The sequence below is a fragment of the Zootermopsis nevadensis genome, unplaced genomic scaffold, assembly GCF_977971745.1.
Source record: "Zootermopsis nevadensis isolate Lab colony 2312 unplaced genomic scaffold, Znev_1.0 Znev_ptg000017l, whole genome shotgun sequence".
Classification (NCBI taxonomy): Eukaryota; Metazoa; Arthropoda; class Insecta; order Blattodea; family Termopsidae; genus Zootermopsis; species Zootermopsis nevadensis.
Window position 1 is genome coordinate 13,501,861 of NW_028259149.1, and position 12,537 is coordinate 13,514,397.

A 12,537-nucleotide genomic window follows, 5' to 3' on the forward strand; every position below is an offset into this window, starting at 1 on the left:
GATAACATGAAAATTTCAGCTGAGGAGAATGTAGAGTATCATAAAATGTTTCGAAATAAAGCATGGTTTGTTGAAGAATGCTCTATTTTGGCAAGACAGAGGAAGCAGGTTAGATTGCAAGGGAAGATACGTCAGTGTAAGGCATGAAACCAGCAGTACTTTCAGGAAAAAGAAGAGGGGGTATCTCAAAGATCAGATAGGAGGGCTGGAAACTGACAGCAAAAATAAAAACATCAGATAAGTTGTATAGAGGCATAAGTAAATTTTAGAAGGTGTACAAATCTAGTACACATTTGATCAAGGACGAGAATGGGGATCTGGTCGCGGACTCACATGGCATTGTAGACAGATGGAAAGATTACTTTAGTAAGTTACTAAACGTTCACGTAGCCGATCAATTTAATGAGCCTGAAGTACATACAGTAGGGCCCTTCATCTCAGAACCAAGCCTTAATGAATTTGAAGTTGTCATTGGGAAATAAAAACGTTATAAATCTTCAGGTATTGTCTCAATTCCAGCAGAACTAATTCATGCATGTGGTAGGACTCTGCACTCAAAAATACGTAAGTTTATAGTCTTGATTGTACTCATAATCACCATTTTGTTCATTCTCAGTCTGTATTCCTTTATAAAAAGGGTTCTATTAATTTGGTACTTTTCACCTTTCCCTCAAATATATCATCTGAAAGTACTGTATTTGCGTCTTCTGTTCTCCTCTGGCTATATTAGCAGTTTCATTCATCATGGCATTAAACACTACTGGTAAGAGGACACTTGTCTCACTTCACTACTTATTTCAAACCATTCTGATCTTAATTTTATTTTTGCATAATTTGTACAACCATTGTACATTAGTTTCACTCATTTTATATGTTATTCTGATACTGTATTCCATCCTTCTGTTGGAGCAGATGCCACCAGGAAGAAGAAAGGGAAAATGATCAAGTTTGATGGATGACATGAATCTAGGATGCAGTACAATTGTGACAGAATCAGGAGATGTCAGTTTTGGTAAGAAACCAATACTTAAATATATACACGTATGACAGTTCAGTTATTACCATCATATACAGAATAGGTGCTATGCTGTTGTCTTCCATTTAAAAAACATTTAGTGTTTTGCTAAGATGTCACTGTACACATTTCAAGATTGTGTTTTATTACAATAGGCCCCACTGAGATGGATATCCATTGTCTGATTCTCAGTCGAGGCAGGAACTTTTGTCTTTGCCACCACTGTGTCTAAACTGGTTGTGGGCTCCACACAGCTTTCTATCCAGTGAGCCAAGGGCTTTTTCCCCAGGAGTAAAGTTATCAAAGTAAGATCCTGATCATATGCCTAGGCCTAATATACCATGACTCCATGTGATGTGCTTAGACACAGGAACCGCTTTATCAGTCCTTGTGTTTTTCACCATTGTGATAGAATATGTCTATCAGCAAGATATTGGTACAAACAGAATTAAATAACAAATACATTATCTTTAGGAATTTATTGGGGAACATCAGCTTCCCACAAATCATACATATAAAATTACGTCTTATGAACATTAACTATGGAGACTTGTTTGAAGGCTTACATAACAAAGAAATTAGATAAAATGATAGTAGTGTTAACATAAATATAGTAATCCAATTTTTACTCAAGTGTGCATATGAAATTGCAAAACAAAATTAATAAAATTGACAGAGGTATGACCATGGAGGGACATATTATATAGCAGTTTACTGGGCCATTTTGTGAAGGAACTTTGAATAAGGATTTGGTAACTTCTCATGTAGTTTATAAACCAGATAAACTGCTCATTGTATACATATATCATCTCCTTTATCTCATTCTATATTTATCTCTCATCCCAATCAACTTAGAACAATTGAAAATATCATTCATGGTATGTACATTACACCAACATTTCTGTCACTCAGGTTAGAAACTACTTTTAAAAGCTGCTTAATGGTATCAGCACTTGTAAAATAGAACATTTTTGCCATCTGGAACTGAAAACTTCCAAGTCTTTGTGAGCACAGCTAAACATAAAAATGTGTTTTATATAACAGAATATAGAGAAGTAGTTACACGAGGAAACATTAAAAGGTCATTTGTCCCACTGCTCCAATGGAATTTATCAGTTGTAATTGATTAATGAATAGATACAGAATTAATGGCTGTCACAAGCAGATCTCAAAACCACTTCTTGTTTCACATGAATGAAGTCTTAATTTCACTGTATCATTCAGTTTCATATAAATGGTCTTATGACTTTGACAAAAACAATTTCAATGTAACTATAGTGAACTCCAGATTATCTGTGGATATCTTTTTTCATACAAATTCAGTTGTGTGAACTAGACTTTCAGCCTCTTCACATACCATAATATCAGCACTGACCTTTATTGTACAGGGACATGGAATTTAAACCTCTGAACTCCTGTGCTGTTGGCTAGACTTAACATCTAGGGTTTAATGGTTTGGCAGTACACTGCTGTGACATGGCCAGTAAAGATTATGGAGCCCTTATGAACTTATCAAAATTGTTGCTCAATTGCAGTTATTTGAAGTAGAAATCTATATAATTGCAATGCTAGGAATTACTGATACCAATGCACCTAATGAATGACAAAGACCAAGTTCAGAGCATCACTGTCTTATGGAAAAAATCTGAAAACAAACTTAAACTTCTGTATGACATGTTATGCAAAGCCACATTAATTTATTCACTTCTGTGATTTACAGTTCACTTCCCTCCACCCAAATTTATTATTCTTCATTGTATAAACATTTTTTCATTTAACTAGCGGCTTGATCAGACACAGAGTCTTGCGGTGTCTTTTGGTCTTCAACAGCCTTTCTTGGTTGATCATTTAGGGCCAATAACTCCAAGGGGACCAGTGCATCGCTGGCCTGAAGATAAAAGCATGAACTTTAATTGTATTATGTCAAAGTAACTTATTTAAAACATAATGTAAAAACTAAATTTGAATAAAATCATGGTTAGGAATTTAAAAAAAAACACTGCCCCTCTGTCCAAACACTACAATGTGAATGTACATAGGACTGGGGACAGCATTAGATGGAGGTGAGTGGTCAGATTTTTCACTCTGGAAGCTGCATCCAAAGGGGGAAAAGCCCTTTGTACTCACTGGATAGAAGACTAGATGGCCCCTAAATAATGGCTGGTTTACAAAACAACTATATTGTGGCAAGATGGTTTGTTAATGGAAACTGATGTGATGCATATATTGCAGAAGTAATAGCTGATTTGGGTATCAAAATTTACTTATCATTTTATACAGACTTAGATTATTTTGCTGTGACTAATAACGAGACTTTTCTTCATATTTATGGATTAAGTTGCCATTATCACCAGAATGCACTTCAGTCAATAGTGATAATTAAATGTAAAAAGGATAAAATCCTCTTGGGTGACCAGCTGCGTCATTTCAGAACAGAACGTGTATTAAATTTAGAATAACTAGAAGAATATTTTGTTACTAAGAAAAAATAAGTTTTGCTCCTCCTGTTTCCACAATACTGTGTGCATGGAGCTTAATGAAGCTGTTAAGGTTAAGAAATAAAAGTTGTAAGTTTAAATGGGTTTTGTACCTGGTGTTCACTAGCTTCCTGCGGGTCTGCATCCCTTACTACACTAAGGAACACATTAACACATTGACGGAATGGCTTCATCATCTCGTCACACATTTTATTACGGAGCTGAACCAGGAAAACAGAATTTTTCACAGCAGCTGATATAAGTTCAATAGGAAGAGGTCGTTTGTTCCATTGTAGTGAATCCAGCTATAAACAGAACATAGTAATATGCAATGTCATCATAATTAAACATTTGTGAATATAGCAAACAGAAGAATTTACATTGAAATTATAATGAAGTCTTCACGAACACAGCCTACAGAACAAAATCCAGTGTCATTATAGTGAAGTCTTTGTGAACATTGTGGCCAAGTGGTCATCACACTTGTATTTAGTAGGTCCTGAGTTAAAATCTAAGCTTAGAGACTGGTTATCTTGACTGAAGTTTCTTATGGTTTTCTTCAATCCCTCCATGCAAATGCCAAGATTGTACCATAACTTAAATTAGACCACAACCACTTCCTTCCATATAATTTAAAATTCATTCATCATTTGAAACATATAGACTGGAGGTTCTTATAGTGTCATTAATTGAAACACAAATTAATAGAATATCCACTGCCATTATAATGAAGTCTTTATGAATACAGGAAACAGAGAATATCCAGTGCCATTATAATAAAGACTTTGTGAAGAAAAGAAACAGAAAAACACCACTGGCATCACAGTTGACTGTTCATTGAAAACTGGAAGACAGGGAAAGTATGTGCATCATAAAATTCATATTTTATTTTTCTCTACAACTTTTGCTTGGAATATGTTTTACTTGATAATACTTGGAAAGTTACATGTGCAGATCATCATGTAAAGTACCAGTAATTTTTGTCTGATTTTAACCAAAAGTGGAGTGTATAAACAAATTTGTGTAAAATTTCCCAAAACCAAGTTTCTTGAAAATTCGTTCAGCGGTTACTGAGTTGTTACAAGTTGATAGGCACATAAGGAAGCTAATGGGAACTGTAATATAATTTCCTAGTGTGAATGCACCATAAATCTCTGTACAATAAATACATCATGCTATGTGGATGTGGTGATGCAAAGTGTCTGCTAGTAGGAGGCTTTGCCAACAATATAATAATAATTAAATGAGAGTCCACTCATATATGAATTCTTGGAGGCTCAGTCAGAAGTCCTGCAACAGCATTTCCATCCATACTATATTAGCTTTGATTTGTCAAAACAGTTTATTCTTACTTCCAGGGACATAAGGAATTTATCTTTTCCTCTTTAACACGGTCTTCATTTTGTCTCATTTTTTGCTACAAACAAAATTTTATAGGGCATCTACTTTCTCCAATTTTCTGCACAAGGTAGAACCAATTTCTTTCTTTGATATCAAGAAGAGTTTCCACCTCCGAAGTCTATATAAACTGGATAACAGAGTGGGGATTTCTTTATAAAATTTTATAAAGTTAAATTAATAACTTACCAAAATATATCCTTCACGGATCTTCGGGTAATAAAGAAGGTTGTTAGGAAGATGCAGGTATTGTGTCAGGCATTGTGGCAAACTGCAAACTGTACGTGGGAATTGTCCATATTGCTGCTGTGTCACCATCAGGTCAGCAACCTAAATTAGTCAGACTGAATCACTTTGGGAAATTCTCAGCTCCCAAGCATTCATTTTAAATCTTTTAATTCAATGGCATGTCTGTGGAAGCCTTCTCTGCATAACTAATCCTACCAGACTGGAAAAGTTTTGTGTGCTCATGTATATGTTTCACTTCCAAAATTACAGTTGTACATTGAATTTAATTTGGTTCGTACTGGTACAATAAAATCCCTACTTTACATGTAAACAAACTAGACTATTAATTTTCTCAAAACTGAATAACACAAAAAAATTATATAAAATACAGACCTCAATGAGATAAACTGTTTTTCAAAACATTTTATATGATAAATATTTAACTTTAAAGAAAAATGTCTGACAATGCAGGGTAATATCAGTCCTGTTATTAGCTTTGCAATGTTATATTCACACGTGTAACAAATGAAGAAGACCAGTGACAGTGAGGTATACAAAACTGCAAATAGTGCATCTGTAAAATATAATATGTGCGTTCTTGGTTGTAGTACACTTCACTCTTGTTTTGTTTTGGATGTTTGCACTTAATACCTGAGTTAGACTTTATATCACTTGCCAAATGTGATCTTCAAGTGTATCTCCATTCTACTTACTTGTGTATCAAAGATACTACAAATTGTAACATGATGTTGGTGGTGCAAGCAATCGGAAACAAGACGACAATTGTGGATAACTTTCTCAATATCTTTTGCTTCCAGTATGTCACGAAGTCCATTATCAAATGCTGCATCGCCAATAGTGAATATATCAAACAGGAAAGCATGGCTTGGAGTGGCAATGCTTATAAGGCTAAGCTTACTGCACCGCCCAAACATGGTTCCCTCCACACTCAGGCCGACAGTTGCCTCTGCCTTAATGTCTCTCACCTGTTGCATAATGTAAACAAATTAACAAGTCACTTTACAAACTTACAATGAATGTTAACACAATCAATGCCAGATGTTTTAAGTGCTAGTTTAAAACTTTCAGCCATCAGCCATGATTGTGTATCTAACATTCAGAATAAACTGCACTTTTAATTTACCAGAGTGCTGCTTGCCAGCTGCTTCTCCAGTTGTTGCCATATTTTTTCTCATAACACACGTGACTAGTCCAGTACTCTCCAAAAGATTGTTTTAGTTTTTCTATGCTATCTTGATGAAGCAGATTGTGTTCTGAGAATGGCTAATGCTACTTTTGTAAAGCATACAATCAGGAAAGTGCTTCAAATGACCATTCTGCTATGAACTGCAACACTGCTGTCATAAGAACACTAGAAAAGCATGTGCACACTTCTGGGGCAAATGAGATCAATGACGGTGAATATATCATAAAATTCCAATGGACCCGTAAACTGTTAGTATGGTTTTTATAACACACAAATGTGACATATACAGGTCACATTCCGAATCTACAACTTGCTGATACATTTTCCTGCTAGAAGTTGGAAAATCTGTAACACTACCTCTTATGCATTTTATTGTTGTAATGAAAATTTGAATTTGCCTCCACTCTCAATTGCATTCAAGAAGTTGATTTATGCTTTCTTCAATTAACTTTATTTTTCACAGGAAAAGTACTGAGGTACTTGGGCATCCATCTGACTCACCCCATTAGGATTTCTGCCTGTTTCCAAAGATGGAGAATTCACTCTGAGAGATTAAATAACAATCAAGAACAGTAAGTTACCAATGGGGGATTATACCACTAAGAGTAAATATTTCCAAAGCTGATATACAGGTGGCAGGTGTGTAAAGAGGAGATGGTGTTGAAAGGAGAAAATGTAAGCTGTGCACACAGCAAAACAATTCTAGCATGTCTGCCAGAATTTTACCCTTGGCCTTCGCAAAAAGTGCCAGTGACATCACATCTCTACCTGGGTAGGATGTCTGGTTGAGAAATATAGAGGATTGCCCTCCCCAGGTAACAATAGTAAAGAAGGTAAATGCTATTCACAGTCATGTTACAATAAATTCTCAGAAAAGTATAGATGCTGTTATGTAAAGTGTTAAATAAAAGTGTCCAATTTAAATGAAACCTGAAATGGCTTTAATTTTTCATAACACTATCATATTTCATCAAAATTGGTTTATCTCTTCTGAAAATGTTATATGTATGTGTATGGACAGGCAGAGGGTTACAAAAGTACTTAATAAGGTTTAAGAAGTTCTTCTTTTCTCCCATAAAATAAATTCAGTTCAGATTATAACAGTACTCACAGCTTTTTTAAAGACATCTCCCATGCGATCAATCAACACATGATTCTGGACTAATTTATTCATTGTATCATATTCTTCTGCACTTAATTTTCTTCTATCTGAAACACCACATGTATGTGAAATGAACATCCTTGTTTTTTCACTTTGTTACCTTGTAAGGATGCACATACTATGCTAAGAACTGTAAGCTTCTGACTTCTATTGGGAACTGTTTATACTAAATTCTATTTGTTCCCGCCTTTGTTACATTTCCAGAAGTAGCATTAGTGATGGGATACTATTGTAAGAGGAAAGAAATTCACATTGGGAATTCTTTTAGGTTCTTTAAATGGCTCTCCTTAAAAAGGATTAATGAAGCAAACTGTATTTGAGTAATATCATTGTACACAGTACAGATACACATCATAAAATTTAAGTACTCTTGGATGATTCATATCTCCTTTCTCCTCATACCAGTTAATCAAGAACATACTTCATGTTTTTTTCACATCAGACATACCACATTAATGCACGGCAGTCAACATTGTTTATATCAGGCTAGGGGTCAAACTGTACTTACTCTCAGGCAGAAAAAATATTCAGAATTCACAAATTTTTGTTTTTTACATCCATCTATAAAGTAGCAGGATTGTTTTGTAATTACAGGAACGGTACTCCATAATAGCCTGATGGGTGATACCTCTTGGTTCTCGTGAGACTGAATTGTATCTAAATGCTTCTATAAATTTGGCAACAATGTAAATGAGTAAGTCATGCTGATACTATATCATCAGTGGTTCAGTTTTTCTGTTTATGTCAGTGATTATTTGGCATGCACTTTAACAGAAACTTACTCATAGCAGCTTTTCTACTATGGCCATATCCTGGTCTGCTGTTCATAACAACATCAGAGCTGGTTACTTTCCCGGGAACCTTGTCGGCATGCACTGGTGGTTGAACCTTCCGCATCAAGTTCCAATTGCCAGCAGCCTCATTCTCTTTGTTAACCCCTGGATACGAACCTGGTTCCAATACACGAACTGAAACAATAGCTTAAGTTTCCAACAAAGTCGTAACCCTTTCCACATTTCACTGAAAGTGGCTAATGTGGATGACTTAACATTTTATTTTATAGGCAGAAAATTCAAAGAGAATACAACCACAAATTAGTTAAACTCTGTAAAAAAAATTAGGGTGGTATATTATACAGGATGAGTCAGAAGTATGTTTACAAACTTCGTGTGTGTGTTCCAGGATCAAAAATAAGAAAAAAGTTCCTATGAACATGGGGTCGCAAATGTTTCATTTTGGAAATAATAGCCAAAAATAAGTTTCAATGAATGACTTTATGTCAAAGTGAATCCAGCTTCGAGCAAAGATTTTTTGTTAAAGTGTGTGCCGGAATTGTTGGCGATACACTTATTGGTCCACACATGCTTCCATCATGTCTAAGAGGACCTTCATATTGATGAGTCTTATGAAGACACTTGCCACATCTCCTTGAAGATGTACCACTGAATACAAGAAGATAAATGTGGTTTATGCACAACAGAGCCCCAGAACATTTCTCCCGCCACGTCAGAGATCATCTCAACGATCAGTACCCTAAGCGATGGAATGACGTGGTGGTCCAATAGCATGGCCACCTAGGTCACCAGACCTGACTCCATTGGACTTTTATCTGTCACTTGAAGTCCGTCTTTTATGCAACACCCATAAACAATGAAGACGACGTATGGGAACGTGTGCATAATGCATGCCAGATGATTCGAGGAAACCCTGGAGTGTACAAATGAATCCGTCAGTCTTGTGTACATCGTGCTCGAGCATGTGTGGAGAATGGAGGAGCAACCTTTGAGCATCTGTTACAAAGAAACATTCCTGTTCTTATACTTAGCAATAAAGGCATACATTGAAACTTATTTTTGGGCATTATTTTGAAAAATAAGCATTTGCAACCGCATGTTCATAGGAACATTTTTTTCTTATTTTTGATCCAGGAATATGCACACAAAGTTTGTAAACATACTTCTGACTCACTCTATATTTGCCCTGAAATTTTATGTATAGCAGCTGAAGAAAATTAGAGAGATTCAACTATATGCGTACTGTCCATATACAGGTAACTTACCACTGATAATTTCATTTCTGTAGTAGTGATATAACCCTTGTATCTTCCTTCCTGATGGATGGAGAATGACTTTATTCAGGGTCAGTTTGTTGTGGCCAGGATCCTTAGAGTGGAAAACACCTTCCACTGTCCCAGTTACTGTCTCTATGAACAACCTCTGACCTTTGCTGTAGTCTTCATCCATCTAAAGTGCAACACAAATAAGAAATTGACTGAATAACTTTAAAGGAGTTCTTATAGATGCAAAATTTATTCATAATACATGGAGTACTGTAACACATGAAACACAGGCGAACCTCACTACAGCAAACTCCCAACCATCTGGGCTAATGAAGGGGATAAGACACATGAATAATCAAAAGTCATGGACAATCCAAAATATTTTGTTTGTTGCACTCACAGAACTTCACAGATTGCTTCACTTATCTCAGTCTCATTCTCCCTATTGCTTTGCAGTATTGACAGTGTCTGTCCAGTGCTGGAAGCTTACTTAATACACATCATTCTCTGACCACTCTTTAACATTTTTTTGTTGATGTTTTCAAAATTTCTCATCGTACACCATGTCAGTAACTTTGGACTTTGTTCTTTGTTAGGAAAAATCTAGATTCCTCCATGATCGAACCAGTGTCTCTGGATTCACAGAAGACCATGTCCAAGATATGCCATTTTTGTTGCATCCAACACATCCCCCCCACTAATCCTATTATGTTGTCATTTTCATCAGAAAGAGAGTTGAGAAGGTCAGCCCAGCAGCAGTTTCATGGAAGCGATCACTCAATCCCTACCCCATACTTTTTGGCAAATTCTGTTGCCAATTCAAATTTTAAAGCACTCAAGCATCTGTACAATTTTCCTATAATTTTCAGCCACCTTACTTAGGATATAAAACTGTTAACAAAAATGTTCAGCTGACACACAGCACAATGTAACAAAATTGACTTGACAGTGATGTTCGAAAAAGACCAAACATACTTGTAGCATCCCATCTCTGCACCACCATGACCATTTCAACAACCCCTTACAATAGATAGATAGTTCCTGTAACTTGTAAGTGCAGCATAGGGCCTCCTTTCGGAGGTTTCATAGTCTTTAAAGCGTGCATTTAAGAGTAATGAGTGACCAGCCCACTGACTCTGCACAAATTCTACTCACTCCTGATTTTGACTGCCAAAGCCATCTAGCAATGAAGCAGTGAATCAGGAGAGACTTGGGTGAGAAATGGCTGCTGTATTTTGCTTACGAAATATCTTGTATCATGCTCGCAAGGTTCTTTTACATGCCGTAAATCTACAACATGGGACCACCGGCTTTACTTCCCCTCCGAAGGAATTTGTGCTACAGATTTTTATCATCCTTAAAAACCCATCGACCTTGGCCGGGATTGAACCCGCGAACCTTGGGTCCAGTGGCGAGCACGCTAACCACTAGTCCACCGAGGGCGACCCCCCCCCCCCCCCCCAACAATACTAAACATATTGTTGGATGATATCTTCTGCAGACCCTCCCAAAAACTACTCTTTCACTAGAAAAGAAGTGCAGGAGCTCCTACTCTCATCTCACTCACCTTACATCTGGTGATTCACAAAGATAAGAATTATAAATTGCAATAGGGTCGGCAATTTACTAATGTTGTCACTAAAAAAAAGAGATCCTAAAGTGTTTCAGAAATTTGGAACTCAAGTGGCATACATATAGAGAAAAGAGAAGACAACATTTAGAAGCGACCAAGGTTTTTGAACTGTATCTTTAGTAATAAATTTGGGAAGTCTTGTAAATCAGTATTATATTCCCCTCTATCTCCAAACTTATTTTTAACTATGCATTACATTTCAAACTCAACCACAGTAAAGCATTCTGTATGTACCTTTTCATAAAATATTGTTTTAAGTGCTACAATCTGTATAATATTACTATTCTTCTTTAGGAGGCTGTTCCTACAGTTTAATCTTGTTTTGCTGGTTTCTGTGATGTGTCTGTTGAAAAGGCTCGGTGGATGTAGAATCCCAATATAATGTGAAGAACAACAACAGTTACTATGGCTGAATACACGTTGCTTTGTACGTGTGTAAGCCCTAGCACACCTGTTAATACAAAATACAAAACAAAGTTATACACAACATAATTAAATTTTTAATCAAAATCTTGCCTTATAAGTGCTCTACATACCATAACTCTCATGAATATCACAACCTATGGGTAGTTCAACCTCAAAAAAATTCTTTCAATTTGACAGTCAAATTGATAAAAATAACATACCTCCACATACTAATTTATTCCCAAAACCACACACTTCTGTGTAATTCGTGATTGAAGACCAAAAGCCCATATAAGCCATTTCTATTTACCCATATCTAGTAGTTGGTTTGTGTTAAAATTGTTGAATTACAAGTCTGCCTACGTCTTCTAACACAAACCTACTATACCTCCCACATAATTAAACCGACTATTATATTTAATATGCTGTTTAAACTGCTGAAGTTATACAGCATAACCTCAATTTGAGATTCATACCGTTGTTTCGGAATGGATATTTAATTTGTGAATTTATTTTAAAGTTCTTAAATTGCCATCTTACCATCGAAGATTACACTCTTGGCTCCGAAAAATGAAGCAATCGGCATCACAATTATAACAATACAGTAATGAAAAACTGTTCTAAAAGTCTGAAGATCTGGCTGTTCCTGAAACACAAAACTTCATTGTATGCGTTTAATTACAATGTATGAGTAAACTGAAATTCTTAAACCCACGTTTTGTGCTACTTACAAGTGAAGGCCCAGCATTCATATTTCTAATTCTTTTGCAAACACATACATGTATACATACAATTGCACGTGACAAACTCTTCTCAATAATGAATGGTACCGACCACAAATCTTAATCCGCGTGAATATAATATCGAAACGTGATCGAAAGTTATCACTCGCCAGAACGATAAACGTTTATATCGATGGTATATCCACACACTTCGTAAGTCCTTGCTTATAA

At 35.9% G+C, this 12,537-nt stretch overlaps 2 protein-coding genes across 3 annotated transcripts; both read right to left on the minus strand.

The window, feature by feature from the left end:
* Positions 1–1,479: 1,479 nt before the first annotated feature.
* On the minus strand, positions 1,480–9,730 carry LOC110835052 (piRNA biogenesis protein EXD1). Its single transcript, XM_022074892.2, has 7 exons — positions 9,547–9,730; positions 8,270–8,455; positions 7,437–7,534; positions 5,832–6,104; positions 5,080–5,220; positions 3,606–3,797; positions 1,480–2,903 (listed from the first exon to the last, which is right to left on the minus strand). The coding sequence occupies exons 1-7, from the start codon at positions 9,728–9,730 to the stop codon at positions 2,790–2,792; spliced, it is 1,188 nt and encodes a 395-aa protein (XP_021930584.1). The 3' UTR covers positions 1,480–2,789.
* A 1,760-nt stretch (positions 9,731–11,490) lies between these two features.
* Positions 11,491–12,537, minus strand: LOC147873670 (vacuolar ATPase assembly integral membrane protein VMA21 homolog). Of its 2 annotated transcripts, none has more exons than XM_087350563.1 (3): positions 12,316–12,537; positions 12,125–12,243; positions 11,491–11,630 (listed from the first exon to the last, which is right to left on the minus strand). In XM_087350563.1, the coding sequence occupies exons 1-3, from the start codon at positions 12,330–12,332 to the stop codon at positions 11,491–11,493; spliced, it is 276 nt and encodes a 91-aa protein (XP_087206689.1). In that variant the 5' UTR covers positions 12,333–12,537. The 2 variants fall into 2 exon arrangements, with proteins under 2 accessions (XP_087206689.1, XP_087206690.1); XM_087350564.1 differs by having other exon boundaries at positions 12,125–12,230; positions 12,316–12,535.